Raw genomic sequence first — 21703 nt, 5'->3', positions numbered from 1 at the left:
AACTGTAGGTCCCGGCTGTCATTGAACATCCTTGGCAGTCGTTAAGGATAGTCAGAAGGAAGTAAGTCTGACACCAGTCTAACCAAGGGGTATTGGGTTGCCCGGGTAACTGGGTTGAGGGGTCAGATAGGGCAGTCGCTCCTTGTAAAGCACTGGTACTCAGCTACATCCGGTTAGACTGGAAGCCGACCCCAACATAGTTAGGTGACACGTTCCTTAGCCACGAGATCTTCGAATCAATAATGAAAATTAATCAAGGGAGCGAGTGAAATAAAACAAAGTGGGTATTTATTATAAAAAATGTTTAATTTTATTCACAAAAATACAAACGAAATACACTGGTAACATAATTAACGTCTAAAGTTAAAATAACTAACTACTGTTTGTTCATAACATATTAAAACAAGAAAATTCGGAGGAAATACGGTTTAGATGTAGTATTTAAATACAAAAATAAATTCAGCTATAAAAATATAATGTAAGTAATAAAATTAATTATTCTTAACAATATTTTATGATTGGGATACATTAACTTATACTACTACTAATTTGCAAAAAAAGATTGGTGATATTTTGATAAAATACTTACCTTTTTACAATTCAAATCATGAACGCGGTAATAGAAAAGAAAAAAACAACAACCAATAAAAACGCTTCCCGCCAAAACAACTGTCAAACCTTACAGAATAATAAAATAAAATACGTTCGGATCACGGAGGAAGGAAAGATAGTGGAGATGTCATAACGAAAGTAGGTTACGCGCCTTCTTCTAGGTCAAATACGTACGGTGGACGCGACCTTAACGATCAGTTACAAGTGAATTAAATAGGCGTTCGGGTTCTTTGAGACATCTGTCAACGATTTTTGGTATTACAAAAATTATCGATCCAAAGACGGCGTGTAAGGGCGGGGCTAGTAACGTTCCTCGTCCCCCGAATACCCTTTTTTGGCGAGGTATTTTCTTAGAAGATTTTGCGTCATGACACCTCCGCTAATCATTTTATTCTCCATGGTTCGGATACACACACTAGAAAAAACTCAACTAATAAATGACGAATCTTGTCATTATCGCCATTGTAAGTAAAGTTACTATAGAATAGAAACTACGGTTGGCAAGGCCTGCAATAGGAGGCGCAGTGCCCGTACAAGCTTGCAAATGTCTGAACAGCTCAATATAGTTCCTCGCTGGTTCATGAGAAGAGCCGAGAGATGCTTCTGTCAAACCGATAGTTGAGTCTTTGAAGAGTAAGTTCTTATTTTCGTTGAATGGGGAGAATATTTCCAAGTTGATGAGTTGGTTGCCTGATGCCGCGTTGTAGCCAAAGTAGGTGTCGAGAGAGTCTAGTAGCGTGTTTAGGCTGTTGTATTGTGGGTCGTTTCTGGAAAGAAAATCATGTTATTGATATTTGAAAAATAATCTTACAAAATAAAGAAAAATTATAAGACAGTTCAAAACTGAATTGGCATAAAAGCAACTAGATTGGCATGTAGGACCTCAATCATAGATACCAAAAATATTTATGAACCCAGAGATCAAATAAATACATAATATATAACATTTCATAATGTTTGGGGTCAATTCCCACTCTAATCGGATGCAGCTGCATGGAGCGACTGCCTAACTGACCTGATCCCAGATACCTAGGCAACCCAATGCATTTTTTTTGGACTGGTTATAATTATTTAGAAAAATGACTGCCGGGATCCTCAAAATATTGCCTTCCAAATTAGTTATCAAATCAAATAGTTATCAAATCAAATACCTTTGTTTTCAGGCTGCATTGGCACATAGATATATATATACCTTAATGACTAACACAGGTACATATTATATTATACAAAATTGTTAGTATATAAAAAAACTTAAAACTATTTAGTATCACTTCACTATGCACTATGTCACTGTGCGGTCCTGTGGCACTTGATATGATTAGTCGAAGGATTAAATAGATTAGTGTTGCTATTATTTAGCCACCAGCTCCTCCTATTATCTCCTTACCTTCTGGTGACGATCTCAGCGTCCACCACGTATGCCAGGAGACAGTTGTCGTCGATGCTGATGCCGGTGGTGGCGGCTAGAGAGTTGTTGCGGCAGAGGGCGCGGAACTGAGTCGCTTGCAGGCCTAGGCTGGTTAGGTGTGCTGGAAGGAAGTGAGACATATTATATCAAATTATTTCAGTAAACTAAAATGATTATGTATGTATATCGCGTAGAATATGTCGCTCACCTAGCAGTATAATGACACATCTACTTTTTTCTTATTTTACAGAAATGAGGGTCAAAGATTTTGCAAACGTTTGAAACGAGGTTATGACTTCATTTTATATTTTATCTTAGATTTTATGGTTTTAGCAACTAACGCCGTGCCGTTTTACCACTTTATAAATTATACACTTTTAAACACTTAGGCCGTAAAAACCCAATTTCGCTTTTTTTGTAAATGTGCCATTATACTGCTAGGTGAGCGATGTATAGATGAAATGAAATGAAATGAAATCGTTTATTTTGCAAGTTGGACATTACATCACTTTTACACGTCATTTTAAGAACGCTGAGGTCGGCATTTCCTAACTGACTGATCCCTGAGAAGAAACGCCGAAACAAACTCAAGGGTCATAGTCTCTTTTAAAGTCCAAACATGTTATAAATCAAGTAATATCATGTGTGAGTGTCACGATTCAGATTTCACGTGTCAGATTACGGATAGTCAAAGGTTTGCTTTTTAATAAGAAGAGATGAAGCCGATGCGAATGGTATTAGTAACACTCTTATTACGAAGATATATAAGGGCTTTTTTGACCGGTGTTAACCGACTCCGACTCTATAAATGTGAGGAGAACCCTTACAGTTACGTAATTTACATACTCCTTTTTGCAAATACCTATACCTACAATACGGATTCCCCGCATTATAAAAAAACTCCTCTAATTATCAAAGCATGCTAACATTGAAAGTCTGTACCTCTTTCACTCAAAACCTTCTTAACAGATTTTGATGATACTTAAGCATACACCCAAGTAGGTATAGGTACTGCTTTTTAAACGGGTGCCAGACGTAGTTCCCTCAGGACGCATAAAGCCCTCAGAAACTGTGGTAAATAGCTAGTAGCCAACAATAAAAATAACATGTAGGTAAGTAACAAGTATACTCACTGGCCATGCTCCTAGTGTTGAGGAAAGCGACATCGTTGTTAGGGTCGTTAAGACAAGCGAGCGTGCCGTTGTTGCCGAAGTACATGTTCGTGTAATCCCAGGCACAGGTCGCTGTAAAGAGAAAATACATCTATTATTGTCTATGGTTAATAATAATGGCATAAAGTTCGATAGTCGGCCACGGCGGCTGTTCTCAGGGAGATCAGCCAGCTGTGCCGGACATTATTGTAGTGCACAAACATTTGCGCAGACACAGGTGCACTCACTATTGTAAAGGATAAGAGCAAATGCCTTTAAGTACGAAAATAATGTGATTATAATGATAAACGACCGTTTCCAATATTCTGTCTATCTGTTGTTTTGCTTATTAGAGATAGGAATAAGACATTTCTAAGAAATACCAGAATTCTACCTCTAGAAAGCAAGACAGAATCAGTCAAAGTAATGAAATGCCGGGAATGGTCGTAAAAGGACAGGTCTACTTGGTAAACGAATGGAAACTTATAAAAATACTGTTTGGTATATTTGTATTATACTTACAATTGTTGCCATTTATGTTGACACTGGTTCTGCAGGAAGTACACAGGACGGACGAGTTGAAGCTCTGGAAACGAAAGACACCATTTTTTATTTTACCTACATTGCTTTTGTATGTGATCGAACGTTTCATGTATCATTGTTACATGAATTTTGAGCGTGTTTGATAAATTTCCAGATTCCAAGATTGCTGAACCGTTTTAAATTAAATCTGTTTTATTATGCAGATCTATACATACAGTATACACAAATTGAGCAGACATTTTTATCTAGCAGCGGCAAACAGAGATTCGTCTACATACATGTACCTACCTATCTATTAGGTACATGATTTGCGTCCGTAGTAAAATTTTGAAATTAGCTCCATATAAATAATGTCTGCCAATCTGTAATCGCAAAACCACGACCAAATAGCAGAAATAAAGTCCAAACAACTCACAGAAGACTCAGAGAGCGCATGCGAGGCATCAATAGCGCCGGGAGCGCACGCGCCGCCGAAGAACTCGCCCACAGCCGCCGCGTAGTCGCACTCCGAGGAGGACAGGACTCCGCGCTCCTGTCCCACGCGGACGAAGGACATGTAGGCTGTGAGGAAGAGAGAATTTTAGAGAAAATTCCTGGGAAGTTTGTTACGCCACTTCATAGTAATAGCACACAGGAAGTGGTGAAAGGTACTGGTGATTGTCTTTTGTTTTTGACATTTGAAGTCTTGATTTATCAGCCTAATTTCAATGAACGATTTTTCATTTGGATTTTACATATTTAATTTGAGAGAGTAAAGAGGAAGCGTATAGTTAAAGGGAAATTACATAAGGGAATGTATAGGAAGAGTACATGAGGGTAAGTACAGAACTTGTTTGTTAGGGCATTCATTAGTACAAAGGGATAGTTTATGGAGAAGGACATAATGGGAGTACATAAGGCAGTAAGTACATTGGATAGTACCTAAAGGGAGTAAATACAGTAAAGAAGAAATAACACAATGGCTTGTGTTTAAACACCACCCAAAAAAGTACCTATTTTACTACCAAAAAAATTCTAAACGGTTACCAAAATGGATAAATGGTCACCAAATAACGTTTCCAAAAATATTGTTAGGTAAAACCATTTTTTCGTATTATTGACTACTAAAAAAATATATGGACGCCTTTAAAATACACTTTAGACCAAATATTATATATTGTCACTACTTAAATGTTACCAATTATGTAATACCATGACTCCTAATTTGGTCATTTTTGTTAGACTAAAAAAGCTAACGATCGCTAGAATATTTCCCAAATACCAATTAATATACTGGGGTTCCCAAACGTACGTCGCTTATTTATTGTTATATGAATTTGTGTGTAACTCAGTAGTAAAATGTAAGCACGAAACATGCAGCAAGCATGGCTTCTGTCACGGCTCCGGCTCTGCGCCTACGCGGATTTGAATTGCACTCTAGGGGTAGGGCAGACAAGACTACGTGGAGTCGGTTTTGCAGCGATTCGTTTTCGTCACTAACTTTGATTTTGGTAGTAATATTAATCTTTTAGTTGGATAGAATTTGGTGACCATTAATCCATTTTGGGAACCAAAAATAATATTTGTGCGAGATTTGCGATTTTTCTGATGTTATTTTATTTTTTTTGGATCATAATATTATATACTTTAGTGCCCTTTTAATAAAGTCAATTTATTTTTTTTAGAGTTGTTTATTTTATTTGGTGCCTCAGCTTAGAGTCTTAAAAATATTTTTGGTGATCGCCTAAATTATACCCTAACACAATTGTCACAAGTTACAGCTGTAGGGTATGCCTATTGTACCCACTAAGGAACTAACTGAAAAATAATTTCAGAGTTACTAGTGTCAGATAGCCCATTTATCAAGTAAGGCTATAGACTTTTCATCCGGGATCGTGGAGAAGTTCCCACGGGACACCGGCGAATCCTCTAGCAGAAGCTAGTCCAAAATATGTATGTTGGTTGTCTTACCAAGACCGCCGTATTCAGGGAAGCAAGCGTTCTTTCCACGGAGGTTTTCATAGCGAGTCACGTTCGAGGAGATGACAGCTGACTCCTTGACGAAGGCTGCTACTCTTGATGCGTCGTCAGGGGAGTTTTGTACCAGCTTCACTGGCGTTAGTTTGTAGTGCCTGGGGGGAGATTGAGAGGTAATGAGATGAAGTTTCCGCCAAATAAGTTTGCAATTCTGAACTTTAAACGCATCTGGCGTCATATTTATTTATTTACATGGGAAACCTACCGCTAAAGAAAATAAACTAAGAACAGTATGATAAACACTGATGATTGAAGTAAAAAAAAGCCACCTGCGGACAGGCAAAGGTTCTCGACAAGATGTGTTTGATTGAAAAAATGCGCAGGAATCAAATGGCTAACTCGTGGTTGCTCCGACTAGTAGCGGGCCAATTGACATATAAAATGGTTTTTCGTTATTTTACAAGTTAACATCTGTTATGAGAGAAATCTTATCATTCGCTCTAACGATATAGGTACCTTAAGTTTATTTTGATGGCTTGTTTATTCCATTCAAATGTAGGTATGTTTAAAAACTTTAAAATGCAAAATTAGTAAAAGTTATATTTCGTTCCAATGACTATAGATTTTACCAAGGTTAATAGCAGAACATTTTTTCGATAGTACCTAAAGATTGAAGATAAAAAAGTAAAACATAATACTCACTGTCTAGCCAAATACCCATAATTCGAAGGCGCAGATATAAAATCAGCTCTATCATCCTTGATATCATTTAAGCACTCCAGCACACTGTTCCTCTGTTGACAAGCAATGCTGGGCTGAACACCCAGGGTATGGGCTGATACCCTCACCCAGTTGCACTTGGTTTGTTCGAGGGTAGAGATGGTGCACCAGCGACGGGCGGGCATGCAGGATGCGGTGGAATCGATGTTGCTGATTGTGCGGACTGGAAGAGAGATTTTTGATATTTTGTATGGGGCAATTTTGGAAAGTTCTACATTCTTTATTTAACAGACAAAGGAATAAGAAATGTTTATTGTACCTATACAATGGCGAACTTGAACAACACACAAACAGAATTGGGTTCTCTATGCTTTTTTTGAAAATTTAGAAAGTATTTATTGGAGTTTCAAGTGCTGTTTAGTCGTTAAAAGTTCTTGAGACCCAAGATCTTGATTTAGGGTTAAGTTCACCGACAGTTTAAACGCCCGTTTTTCCAGAACAACTGTTTACTTTGTTTGGACACGATTTTTTTTTCATTGTAAGCATTTTTATACGATAGTAAGTCAATGCCATATGGCTTCTTTTGTTTGCACCTCTATTATTTAAATAAAATACGAAATCTAAAGGATAATCAATTCATATAATAAACAAATTCATGTTTGTAACATAGTTTTAACAGAAAAGCGGAAAAAAAATTGTGAACAAGAAGTCTATAACATTGTTAATTCTTTCAAAATCACCCCAGAAACTCCACAAATACTTACTAGCAGAAGTATAATTCAGCAGCGAGATGGGGCTGTCCTGGAAGACGACCCTGGCGCTAGAAGAGCCTCCGGTGACCACGTTGAACAGGGTCGCCTGCCAGCCAGTAGCGGGGCTGGAGCCAGCTGGCCACCACGTCTTAAGGCTGGTTAAGAGGGCTGCTGCGTTGTTGCTGGTGAAGGAAGAGAAAAAGTATGGTTATTATTGATATGTGTACTTAGTATAGTTTATGCTTTAATGCCTAATTTTCATATGGCTCTTTTTAACCGACTTCTGCAAAGTTTTATTTGATGAAGCTGTGTTTCTTTGGTCCATTACGTGATGTCGATAAGTGTGTCCTCTTTCGCGCTAAAACTACTATATGAATTTTGATGAAACATGGCAGTAATCTGAATAATATACCTAAATGAAAATAAATTTTTATGGATCCATGTACAAAATAGTTCCCTCGAGACTTGACTATAACCGCGGACAGACAGAAGCTAATATCATGCTGAGGAATTATCCCGCAATAAGACAATATGGTGCAAACAACTCTGGTGAAATCTCGCTATACGAATAAAGAAACGATGGCTGGATTGTATGAAAGTCGACATGGCTGGAAAGATGACGTAAGATAGAAGAGTACGATTCTTTGATAACCTTATCAAATCTAAATCTATATCTACAAAAAATTATTTAGCTGATAAACCAAATTTGGCTGATAATAATAAAGAAACTTACGTATTGGCAACAATAGCACCCCAAGGCTGTCTGATGAACGCACAAGGCGAGATAGTATTGCTCAACACCGCAGTGGTGAGAGACGCGAGAGTACCATTCGGGCAGAGCACTGAGAAGCTTGCTGAGTCTTGAGGGTTGCGGATCTGAAAAACAAACAGGGTGAGCTAAATAAAACTGTTTAAAAAGAAAGATAATTTTAGATAAGTAAATAATAGTTCTGGTAGTCTGGTGGTTAAAGCAATCTCAAGTACAGAGGTTTGCTTTTCCGAAAGCGGGTGGGCCATACTTGTATAAGCCACAGTGAATGGTCTAGCCTCTAACCATCTATGTTGGGGTCGGCTTCCAGTCTAACCGTATGTAGCTGAGTATCAGCAAGCCATTTAGAGCGTCTGTCTCTGACATCCTCAAACCAGTTACCGATACTTTTCTTAAGACTAGATGTCAGTCATTCTGACTTCTGTCTAGCCATATTCGACTGTTCTGTCGCCGCTGTTTCTGTCACCTCATTCCCTAAGGATAAAAAAAGAGAGAAATCAGGCGCAGGACTGGCCGCTTCACGTGTACTCCAAGGCACTTACCTTCCAACTTCACCTTCTCAGGGCATAGGAAGTGGTGAAGGGCGGTCTTTTGTAAGTATTTGTATTTGAAGTAACTGGGTTGAGGAGTTCAGAAAGCCAGTCGCTCCTTGTGGCACACTGGTACTCAGCCGCATCCGGTTAGACTGGAAGCCGACCCCAACATAGTTAGTAGAGCGAAAAGGCTCGGGAGATGATGATGATGACTTTCCGTGAAATATTCGCGCACATGCTGCCAGGCGACATAGGCGACTGCCGAGCTGGCGTTAGCGTTGGTCCTCAAGCACTCCAGAGCCTGGATGTGGCGGTTCTCGTTCCTCACGCCCGCGATGGAGACTCCCATGTCGATGGTGTAGTGTCTAACATACCTTATATAGGCCTCGGTGCCTTGTGTCTTATATAGAGAGCAAGTATTTTCGCAGATATAGGTCGACTGTGTATTTTTTACCACCTCATTCCTTAAGGACTGCAAAATTTGCACCAGAGAGAAGTCAGAAGCAAAACCGGCATCATCACGTCACCTACCTTCCACCTTCTCAGGGCTGATTGAAGCTTATAGTTTTATAGATAGATTTCTGTTACTTGCTAGACTTTGCGCCACTTCTTCTTCTCAGTAAAAACACATCTAATAGGAAGTGGTAAAGTGCGGGCATTTTAAGGGCCTTTCGTAAAATTTTGACGTTCAAAAAGTGCTTGCAGCCAAGTTTGAAGATTTTGAGTTTTGACTTACCGTGAAATATTCTCGCACATGCTGCCAGGCGACATAGGCGACTGCCGAGCTAGCATTAGCGTTGGTCCTCAAGCACTCCAGAGCTTGGATGTGGCGGTTCTCGTTCCTCACGCCGGCGATGGAGACGCCCATGTCGATGGTGTAGTGTCTTACATACCTTATTCAGGCTTCTGTGCCTTGTAACTTATATGGTGAACGAGCATATACGCAGATATAGAAGCATTCTTTAGCATCTCATTCCCTAAAGACGGCAAAATCAGCACCAGAGAGAAATCAGGCGCAGAACTGACAGCTTACCTTCCAACTTCATCTTCTCAGGGTATAGAAAGTGGTGAAGGGCGGGCATTAAGAGATCTTTTGTACATTTTTGAGGTTCAAAAAGTGCTGTATTGCAGCCAAGTTTGTTTAATAATTTTGACTTAGAAGTAACTGGGTTGAGGAGGTCAGACAGGCAGTCGCTTCTTGTAAAGCACTGGCACTCAGCCGCATCCGGTTAGACTGGAAGCCGACCCCAACATAGTTAGTAGAGCGAAAAGGCTCGGGAGATGATGATGATGATGACTTACCGTGAAATATTCGCGCACATGCTGCCAGGCGACATAGGCGACTGCCGAGCTGGCGTTAGCGTTGGTCCTCAAGCACTCCAGAGCTTGGATGTGGCGGTTCTCGTTCCTCACGCCAGCGATGGAGACGCCCATGTCGATGGTGTAGCGAGAACAGCCGGAGTCGGGGCCGCAGCGGGAGCAGAGAGAGGGGTAGCGGGATTCTGGAATGGGGGTGATGAGAAATTTGTTATTAGGGGGTCTAATAATGTAGGCTTCGAGTTATGTGAATAATCACACCAGACTGATGTTGTTATAAAGGTGAAAGTTTGTGAGTGTATGATTATTACTTCATCACGCGTAACGGTTGATTTTGATGAGACATCGCGGTAAAATAATGGAGGATCATTAAGAAACTTTGAAGTAATGTAGCTGATGATTTTGATGGAACTTCGGAGTTTATACATAAAGCAGAAAAATATATGCTACTATTTATCCAGGTGTAGAAAGTAGTTCCCTCAGGATGCGGGTGAAACCGCGGGATAAAGCTAGTTAGTAGTATTTCGAGGGACCCTTCTACTGCGATTTTGAATTATAATTTAATATATGTACCTAAAATCATTGTTGCTATTTGAGTATCAGCTTCCAAACTCATTTAGTAGAATCTAATACTATACTAAGTTAAGAGTATGTTTGAACGCGTTTTATAATCTTAGGCAGTAGGACCTACTGGACCGATTTGAAACTTTATTTCAGTGTCAAAAAGCCCCTTTATCGAGAAAGCCCATAGGCTACTTCTTCCATCCAAGTCCCCCAGTTCCTCCTACTTTCCCAGGGAGCTGTTTACAAAAACACGAGAACTTACTAAGATCAGCATCAACCGTGACATTGTTGCTCCACGCTCCTGGTCTGCAGCCGGATGAGAAGTACTTGCTGAGGGTTTCCACCTCCAGTTCTTCGGCGGTCTTGCCGGCTGTGTTGGCTTCGGGGCAGCGGTCTGTGCGAGCGGCCTGGTGATTGGAAGATTATTAGTATTTTTTGAAATGATCCTAGAGGTGGAAGATTGAGCGAAAAAGGCCTTTTTAAATTATTTTTCGAAAATAGGTATTCTGATATTTTAGGAATTTAACAGGTCATGTCAGCGTAATAAATGCTATTATTGATAGTCCAGGACTATTATGGTTGGGTCGCGGGATTGTGCGAAAGAGTTACCGCGGCTCTGGTACATGGTCAGTAAGGGTCTGACAGTCTGTTGCATACACAGTGAGATGGGTCATCTGATTATTTTCCAAGGGATATGCTATGCTTGGCATATTAAGTCCGTGGATATGACGGTGATTTACTTCATCCGTAGGTCAGGAGACACTGTCAGATTTTTTTTTATAATACAAGCTGTTGATTTGCTTCCGTGCCATATTCAAGGATGTAATTATGCTAATGAATCTCGACCCAAATCAACAAAAAAATTGGTACGTAATTTTTTTTCGGCATTCTGTCAATGTCATCTAGCCGTATTTAAACTTGGCGCGTGTTTTGCTGGCCTTAAAACCGTGCTGCGCCCTCACACAAACGCAAACACAAAGCAAACGCAACGATTCATAAATTTCATTCATAAAATTGGTTTACTTCTGAAATACTACGACATTACAATGACAAAAAAAGCAGTGCATAATATTAGCTATTTCCCGTCTACTGTAACTCCAATCGATTATTTACGTACTTTATGTCCTCCTCCTGACGTATGGCACAAATGCAAATCAACACCTTGTATTCCTAAGCGCATTTCAAACCTACTTTTTTAAAGGGCAATACGCACAATCTCTCTAACACTCACTAAACTAGATAGAAGCGAGTTATATGATCGCGTAATAAAATGTTTCACAAAAACAGTTCCTCTTACCAATTGCTCCAAATTCTTCAGTACGCGAGGAGACCACCTCAAGTCCGACTCATCGAGTCCAGGGTGACAGTATACTCCACCGCTGAGCCCGTCCAGGCCACGCGTGTGGTTTGCTGGCACCACTGCCACGGTCTCGAAGGCGTAGGGGTCTGGAAGTAAGGATTTGGTAGTGTGTAAGTTTTGAGGGGAAAATAGAGTGAAGAAGAGAACATAGTTGTGTTGAGAAGTTTCTCTTTTGTTTGAAGTCGATTACAAATTGAGTTATCTTTACAAATATAATAAAGATTTAAAAAATGTTTCTTTTGTCTAAGGGCGAAGCTCCTGAACTGTCTACTAAGCTATTGAACCAGTTTGAAAATTCTTTCAGTGTTGGGACACTTTGTACACACTGAGTAACATAGGCTATATTTTATCCCAGTGCGGGAAGAAGTTCCTTCAGATAGGTATATGTGTTTCTGACTTTTAGGGTGCTTACATAAAGAAACAGGTTGCCGGTACAGACAAACCTGTACGGGTAGGTACCGATCAGTACAGGTATAATATTTCAATACAATCCTATTGACTCACTTATAAAGAAACAGGTTACCTGTTTACCTGTGTCTTTAGAATATTATACCTGCACTGATCGGTACCTACCCGTACAGGTTTGTCTGTACCGGTAACCTGTTTCTTTATGTAAGCACATTAACGATACTCAGCTCACTAACGATAGGAATTTGGCTTTACTTGTATGGGGCTAATGTCAAAACCACTGATAGACAGAATATTGGGAGCCAGTCTACAGTTGTCAACTATATTCTTACCAAGTTTGGAAGCATCTCTAACAGTAGCAAGGACTCTATTATCATTGGGCTGCTGTTGAGATAGAAGCAGGGTTTCCTCTTCTGAGAAATAACCTAGGTCAGCTTGTCCTGCTGCCAGTTTGAGAGCGCAGTCCACTCTGAAAATTATTAAAAACTCATTTTAGAACAGAACTTTTGATAGTTAATGGCAATTTCTGCTACTTTACATATAAGAATATAATATGGGATATGGGCAAGAGGATGATGATGATTCAACAAGATCAAAATAAACTTTAATAAAACTGTAGAGGATTGGAGGATTGTTAAAGGCAATTTGAATTTGTACTGTTTTTTGCAAAATTAAAATTCCAGGAAAATAGAGATTTTGTTAAATTTTGACCTTGAAAGAAGAAACATCTGGATCTGCTGAATTGATTTCAAAAAAATATCAAGATGAGTGAGCGTCATCCTATCTGTACCTATGTAAGGATGTTTGTTCCTCATTCAAGCAAAAACGACTGAACCGAGTCAAATGAAATTTTGTACCTACACATATTGTCCGGAGCCAGACAAAGAACATATAGGTATGCTACATTTTAACCAGCTGCGGGAAATATTTCCCTCAGGAATCGGTTGAAACCGCGGGGAACATCCAACTATATTTTATTTGAGTAGGTACAGAAAGTAGCTGGATGCCTGAGGATCCATGAGGTTTTCTAAAAGCTGGAAGCTGGTGACCCTAGTTCCTACTGATCATCATCATCATCAACCTATCGCAGTCCACTGCTGGACATAGGCCTCTCCAAGTGGACGCCACTGAGATCGATTTTCGGCTTCTCGCATCCAGCTCCTGCCAGCCGTCTGATAGTGTACCTGGATTCCACTCGTTGGCATGTGACTTGGCTGTCATCTCTGCTGATGCTCTGACAAGTGGATGATGAGACTGCCGTTGATACACATACTCGGTCTGTGGACAAAGAATTAGGTATATTAATATTGGCTATCTCTATACTTCTTACCTCTATATGTAAATAATAAGGAATCATTTTTTTGTTTGTGCCCTAAAAGCTCCGAACCTACCGAACCGATTTCAAAAATTCTTTCACTGGCGGAAAGCTACACTTAATAAATTTCTTATTTCAAGAGATAATGGCCTCATTTTTGAGTATTAAGTAATTATTTACGGTCTGTTAATAATTACTTAATTATTTTGTACACCGTAAATATACCGTATATAAGATTAAGTTTTAACCTTTCCCTGTAAAACGAGGTCTATTGCAGATACGCGGTATTACCCAATGCTAGTTACGCGGATTTGCACTATCCTCGACGATAGACTATATTTATCCCGGTACGAACAATAGTTCCCACGCGACGCGGATGAATCTTATCATATTTGAAAATTATTTGACGAACTTTAAACATAAACATCAAAATACTGTAAAGGCCACTATCGGAGTGTCAAAAATAGGTCCCTACGACCATGTACACGGGAAAACCGGCAAAAATCTCGATAGTAACAAATTTTCCTTCGAAGATAATAATTACTCATTACATAATGAATACTTTGATATCGATGTACTTATAGATATCAGTTACGGCTATCAGTTTAATTGTCTTGGAACTAAGAACTAACCTTAAAATTCCTAAATCAATTTTCGTTTACCACAATAAAGCAATGTTGTTTGTGATTTTAAACAGCTCAGTAGGCACATAAGTATTTCTGCATCATAATATGTATGTCCTGCACAGCTGGCTGATCTCTTTATAAATATAACAGCCATCATGGCCAACAATCGGCTTAGAAGGACATCACTTCATCCTCTTACCCCTATCCTATTTTTATTATATTTCTAGTCGGCGCAGCAAGTCTTCTCCTTCCATACCCTTCTATCTGCCGTCATCTCTCAAGTAACATTAATTCTAACCGTGTCAACTTTCACGTTATCAATCCATCCAGGCCCGCCGTTAGCTGTTTGTACGCCCGCGTGCAAAACTGATTATGCCGCCCTACGACTACATATTATACTGGGTTTTGCCCAAAAAAGTTTTTTCAAGGCGAGTTTTAGAAAAACGAATTTAAAAAAGTGTACAGTAAAGGACACAAAAGTACCCAAAGCACTGTAAATTGGACAAGCCGCGAGCGCAGCGAGCGCGAAATTTTTTGAGTTATGGGCCACAAAAGTACCCAAAGTAGTTGAAAGAAACACTATAAATTAGAAAAGCCGCGAGCGCAGCGAGCGCGAAATTTTTTGAGTTATGGGACACAAAAGTACCCAAAGTAGTTGAAAGAAAGCACCGTAAATGAGAACAGCCGCGAGCGTAGCAAGCGCGATTTTTTGTGACTTTTGTGACACAGAAGTACCTGGACCGCTTATAAAAAAACCACCTTAAAGATTTTTTTTTATTGTTGGTTTCAGGACCCTCAAATTAAACTCGGTATTAAGCACAAATAAAAAGAAACCGTGACTGAAGCGAGCACCAGTGATTTTTGTCACTTCGGTTCCTCAACTTTTTGTTAGATTACGCTTACTTTTTGAGTCCTTAACTCAAAAAGTAAAATAAAAATATGTAAAGAAAAAACCGCGAGCGAAGCGAGCGCTTTTTTTCTAACTTTAAGGAATTCATTTAAGTAATCAGTCAATTTAGGTATTGTGATTTTGGCGCGAGCGGGCGTGCGACAAGGACGCGGGTGGAAAAGAGAGGGTTGACAGTCGGACTGTATCACCTCTCTCAGTCCGGTGGCGATGTCTCGGGCCTGCACTGCGACTGGTAGTGAACCTAGGCTTTGCAGATTATAAAAGCACCCTCCGTGGATGGTCCCTTTTGCCCGTGCCATCCTGGTCATGCACATATGTGTCGACCGAGATGGCACCCCCAGACGTGGTACCCGGGGCGGACCACCATCTCCGCCCCCCTTACGCCGCTACTGACGTCCGTGATTAAACTATAGCTAAATTACTCAGTCTCTGCTGGAGCATCGTTGATCTTAAATAGTTTTTAATCATGTTTAATCTTAAAATAATCTTTCAACAGATGCTACTGAAACCGGCAGTGTAAGTAATATTCTTATCGCTACTGCTGTGTTCGGAAATATTTAAATCAAATCATTGGTAAAAAGATATTGTATTTTTTTAATATTAAGTGATAAGTCGCTCGATTTGCCGCCCCCTAGGATGTGCCGCCCGCGTGCGGTGCACGCCTTGCACGCCCGCCTACGGCGGGCCTGAATCCATCATAAGTTTTTTAATAGGTAAATAGCGTTTAATAGCGTCCACCAACAAGGTGGACAGACAACCTTATAAAGGTCGCCGTCGACGCTGGATGCAGGTCGCCTCCAACAGGTATCTGTGGAGATCTAAGGGGGAGGCCTATGTTCAGCAGTGGACGTCCTATGGCTGAGATGATGATGATGAAGTAGGGTTTAGAGTAAGTGAATAAGTATTAAATAGTAAGGATACTTTCAATACAATAGTTGGACCTTCATTTGAGAAGCATGCGTTACCTTATTATCATTGAATGTCTTTGTAACATAATCATGAAGATAAGATATGACAAAGACGCGCCTTGATGACTAAGAATTCATACATAAGAAATACATATTTAACAGCATGATCAAATTCTTCTTCTTATCGAAATCGAATGAGCTTTTCTTGGGATATAATCAAATGACGGCTAACGCTGTGGGTGCAGCGTGAGGGAGTGTCAGACTCTTACTGACTTAAACCCACCATGGTCCTTCTTAAGCACTTTATGTACCAGCACCGCGGTAACTTGTGCGAACAATCCCGCAGCCACGGCAGGAATGAGATGCTTTTATCAACTGATCTAAATAGCCTTTTTTCAATATGTTGGGGTTGGCTTCCAGTCTAACCGGATGCAGCTGAGTACCAGTTTTTTACAAGAAGCGACTGTTTATCTGACCTCCTCAGCCCAATTACCCGGGCAACCCAATACCTACCCTTTGGTAAGACTGGTTGTCAGACTTACAGGCTGCTGACTACCCGTAACGACTGCCAAAGAAACTTGTCTTCTATTTAAAAAAATAAAGCTTTATTTGTAGGTTACCTACTATTTTCGTACGATTAGTCATTTTTATAACCTTGCCTTGGTTGCTAGGATCTGTTTATCTTGAAGCGTATAGATTAAAGATTAAATTATTATTATAGATCAATGTTTTGATGCCCTACTTTTATTTTTACAGCTTTTTAACGGAACTATATAATATACTGGTTGGTTCTGGCGGTTACATTCACGTCCTCTTGAAACTGCGTCTACCCGGGGACACTGAAAGTGTTTTTCCGGTTCAGTAGTTTCGAAGCGTTGGGTTATAAACAAACAAAGAAAAAAAACAAGTTCTTGAAGTGACGAAAACTATCCTATATCCTCTCCCGGGTCTAGGCGGAAGCCTCCCCTCTTATTTTCAGTTTTCAGTTGTTCAGCCACTCTTGATTTATAGAGTAGTTTAACTAACACGTCTTTCCTTTATATGTATACAAAAAGTATGTTGATACATAAAAACATTGAAGGAGTTAGTAACTTTGTTCGTTTTAAATAGAAAAATGGTCTGCCTCAGCTAACTGGTCCTGTTTGGTAATAATTAAATTCTTATATCTAAATACCACAATATTTGTTTTACTTTGCCAACATACAGAGGACAGGTAGAGAGCAAACGGAATTTCCTTATCTTGTTTTTAAATCTGTGCAAAGATTACATGATTCAAATAACATTTCAGAAGCTGTTTTGTACATAATGTAAAGTAATAAATATTATGAACAGGAAACATGTGTTTGTTTGTACTCTATGGCTTGGAAACTATAGAACTGTTTTGAAAAAATATTTCAGTGTTGCATTATGTTATGTTACGTTCGTTATGTTCACGGTGGAAGGAAAAAAAGCGATGGAATATGATGTGGTATCTTTCTGATTTTTTATTATTTTTATTGACGCACCGAATCAACGAACACTAATGGCACTCGCTCTAATCATGGTTTCTTTTTATTTGTACATAATTCCCAGTTTAATTTGCGAGTCTTCAAACAAATAATTTCAAAAAGTTCGCGCTCGCTACGCTCGCGGCTACTTGTTGCTTTTCAATGTCCGTAATCAGGTACTTTTGTGTCGTAGGGTCAAAAAAATTCGCGCTCGCTTCGCTCGCGCAATATTATATATACACCCGTTACCTTGCTAACTTCATAAGTCAAATCCACGCTGTCTTACCTTTTATAAGTGAAATGTAGCAAAAAAATATATTTATGGAGTCTTGGAAAACAAAAAAGTTTGTACTTCCGACAGCTTGTTACTTTCCAGCGCTTTTAAAAACTTATTAACTTTTTGTATCCTAAAATTCGCTCGCGCTAATTTTTCCACTTCTTATGTGTACTACTCAAAATCTTTCATACACATACATATAGATGGCGCTACATAGGTGGCGGTACATAGGTGGTGGTGTCGTGGTGGCCTAGTGGGTAAAGGACCAACCTCTCAAGTATGAGGGCGCGGGTTCGATCCCAGGTCAGGCAAGTACCAATGCAACTTTTCTAAGTTTGTATGTACTTTCTAAGTATATCTTAGACACCATTGACTGTGTTTCGGATGGCACGTTAAACTGTAGGTCCCGGCTGTCATTGAACATCCTTGGCAGTCGTTACGGGTAGTCAGAAACCAGTAAGTCTGACACCAGTCTAACCAAGGGGTATCAGGTTGCCCGGGTAACTGGGTTGAGGAGGTCAGATAGGCAGTCGCTTCTTGTAAAGCACTGGTACTCAGCTGAATCCGGTTAGACTGGAAGCCGACCCCAACATGATTGGGAAAAAGGCTCGGAGGATGATGACATAGGTGGCGCTTGGGTGATGATTGCACCCAGGCCCTACCTACATGAGCTAGAGACGGCCCTGCCTGCCTACATATTGATAGCTGAAATTATATGGATGATAAAGGTGAAAATAAACATAAGTAAGGGCGGCATTTTTCAGTTTTTGCCCCGCCTAAAAAAAATTGAAGATCCGGGGCTGCTTCTCGTAACGTTTTGTATTGTGGCTAGTAAGGCCCAGCGCCCATTATCGGCATCGGCAAGGAACAGGATCCTTCGGCATCCTACATGCAAGTGCACACTGTCGGAAACTATGCTTTAGCATGCTGCAACGTTCTTAGGCATGACGAGGCGTCCTTTAGCAAGTCGCACAAGCTAGGGCAAGCTATTCCCAAGTGGTGCCTCGGCGCCGGCGGCGTACCGAAGGATGCCGAAGCATCCCGAAGCATTCTTGAGGCTTATTGCGACCATATGTAATAGTTGTCATTATGTTAATGTATAATGCTATTTGCCACCTAAAATCCTCAGTCGTGCTGATGCCGATAATGGGTGCTGGGCCTAACGTTCCTCGTCTCCCGAACTACACTACGAACCCCGAAACCCGAAAATCCCGAACGGCACTACTTTCTTAGAAGATTTTGCATTATAACATCTGCTCTAGTCATTTTGTTCTCTGTGATTTAAATCCTAAGAAACAAACTCTTCAGCTTTATAATATTAGTATTAGTATAGATAGACAGTGAGGATAAGTTATTTATTCAATGACATTAGTAAGTATTTCAAGAAGCACTTGACTAAAACTATCTTTATCTAACAGGAAATGATGTCATATAAGTTTCATTATGTCTACATACTGATTCATATATCTATGATTGATTATTTAAGTATAGGTATAGGGATGGCAAGATTCCAGGGGTATGCGGCACTGTGACGCACAAAATGCATCTCCTGGTGTACTCGCTCTAGCAAACAGTAACACATTGCATGCGAATTCAACTTCTTAGTTCAACTTGCATTGTATTATTTCTGAATCGACCTATAGATCAAACATTATAAGCACTTCTGTTTTGAAAAGAATGTCTAGTCTAGGTATGGAGTGTCTTGCCGGTTCTCCTCCGTAAGACCCACTCCTCGGAACCCTGCATTGACCTTTCGTAATATAGGTCTATAAGAAATAAAAACCCTTGACTTTGAATATTTCTAAAATGCCAGAGAAATTGCAACCTTTATGTACGAGCACTACCATGCTGACAGTGGACTTGAGGTATATATGATACGATCACTAAAAGACACTCCATTTAAACTAAATGCAACTGAAAACCTTTGTTTAATAGTGTAAGGTTCTAAAGAAGACGTGTAAAAGCGTTTTGATGCGCTACTTTCTTAAGACATCATGCGTAATGACATCTCCGCTAGTCATGTTCTCCATGATCGAAACCCAGAGAAATCTCACGCAATCAATAACCACGTTAAGGATAGCTTAACCTTGAGAAACCCACGCGTAACTCATTCAGTTCTTCCACCGATAACCATGATCCCCATAAAATATTATTAACACCCATAAAAACTTGCTTATCGTTAAAAAGGGCGCGTATACCCAAACCATGGTAACAGCTACAGATTGATATAGCATCCGTTGAACACTGATAACAGTACCTTATCGAGTACAAGTCGATATTATCACCGGCTTGGTAAGGCCGATTTCTAGCACTCTACTGATCAGACATTTACAAATACTTCTAATTGAAGGTAACACTTAGATATCAATAAATCTGCGGGATTGTTCGCGCGAGTTACCGCGGCGCTGGTGCATAAAGGGCTTAAGAAGGAACATGATGGGTTTTAGTCAGTAAGAGTCTGACGCACCCACACGCTGCACCCACAACGGGAGGGGTCGTTTGATGATTTCCCATCAAAAAAAAAGATATCAATAAAGAGGAAAATCTGTCATACATTTGAGTATTTTTGTCCCCTCTTCTTTATAGAGCCAGCTGCAGTTCTAATCACATAACAAGCTCTAATGTCATAGTTTTCTATAATCCACCTGACGGCCTCTGACGTGGAGTTGTAACAATGACTATGCCCATTCAAAAAACGATATATGAGAAGCAGATTTATCGATTACTAATAGGCCGCCATTTTTCTTATCTATAGATATATCTATAGATTCTATTTAAAAATATTATATAATACTCACAAGTTTGCGCAGAAACTGCAGCTACCAAACACGAGAACAGAAAAACTAATTTGAAACCCATTTTGTCACTTCACAAACACAGTAGGAATTAATCCTACACTTTATTTCCCAAACCGCTCCCGATCCGTACGAAGCGTTCGGCACTGTTCCCCACAATGGCTAATCTGATTTAAAATGTATGACTAGTTTATACCTGGCCTATCTTATCAGTATTTCGAAATTCAGAGTAAAGGTAAGGTGATATAATAACAGATAGGTAGATAACGCGATAAGTTCGCGTCGCCGAGCGATTTTGGTGCAGCGGTTTTATGGCGTTCCACAGGGACCTATACTTGGGCTCGTGGCCTTGAATAATTTTGTTTGCTTAAACTAACAGTGAACTTAAAGTTGGATACTGTGTTGAGGAGTATTTTTGGCTTCTAGTATTATTAGTAAAGTGCGATCTTATCATATTTAAGTGGATTAGTTCAAGCCATATAATTTGTATTTCGAAGTATTACACAATTTATGATGTAGGAGTAATTTGTAATTTAATAGTCTTTTCCTCTCAACTTGAATGATAAACTTACCTCTCTCATATCAAAATATACTTACTATTATATTAATGTTGTCATAAAAACTACATAAAAGCTTAAGAATTATATATTCATTCAGTAGATAGTAGATGACCTTTTTTTGGAATGGGAAATCATCATAAATGTAAACCTTCCCACTGTGAGTGCAGCGTGACGGAATATCAGACTTTTACTGACTAAAACCCACCATGTTCCTTCCTAACCCTTTATATTATTCTTTCGAACAATCCCGCAACCCAAGTAGGTAGTACCTAGTTTTATTTTCATTGAAATGTGCAATACAATATAAAAACAAAGGAATTCCAATATGAGTAACAATTGACTGATTCAAAACAAAACGGAGGGAAGCAAATGTGTCACTATCCGTATTTCATTTAGTCATATCCGCAATAACTAAATCACGAACCCGAGTGAACCCGGATCCAAAGTGGCCTATGCTGCCCTGATTACAAAGAATGCAGTAATCGACATTTTTGAGATTTTCACTTTTTTCCAGAAATGGTATCCCAAGAGGTTCATGTGCATGAAAATATATAATAATAGATTTATAAAATATATTATGACCAATAAACTACGAACATCTTGGTCAAATGATGATAATGATATGTTTTTTGCGTTTATCTCGTAACCGCCATTTTGCGATTACTGCATTCTTAGTTATGACGGCAGTATGTATGTACTATTCTGATGTACCTAAGTCTTGTACGAATTATA

The 21703-nt window shown here is 39.6% G+C and overlaps 1 protein-coding gene across 1 annotated transcript; it reads right to left on the bottom strand.

Annotated features, from left to right (window-relative positions):
- Positions 1-285: 285 nt before the first annotated feature.
- On the bottom strand, positions 286-20595 carry LOC124644096 (transferrin-like). Its single transcript, XM_047183310.1, has 15 exons — positions 20415-20595; positions 13278-13371; positions 12426-12562; positions 11623-11771; positions 10588-10732; positions 9747-9946; positions 7876-8018; positions 7155-7324; positions 6373-6613; positions 5665-5825; positions 4130-4275; positions 3694-3757; positions 3154-3264; positions 2000-2141; positions 286-1379 (listed from the first exon to the last, which is right to left on the bottom strand). Exons 1-15 carry the CDS (start codon positions 20473-20475, stop codon positions 1043-1045), a joined length of 2301 nt encoding a protein of 766 aa, XP_047039266.1. The 5' UTR covers positions 20476-20595; the 3' UTR covers positions 286-1042.
- Positions 20596-21703: the final 1108 nt, after the last annotated feature.

Source organism: Helicoverpa zea, chromosome 29, assembly GCF_022581195.2.
Source record: "Helicoverpa zea isolate HzStark_Cry1AcR chromosome 29, ilHelZeax1.1, whole genome shotgun sequence".
Taxonomy (NCBI): domain Eukaryota; kingdom Metazoa; phylum Arthropoda; class Insecta; order Lepidoptera; family Noctuidae; genus Helicoverpa; species Helicoverpa zea.
This window is presented reverse-complemented; position numbering and strand designations above follow the sequence as displayed.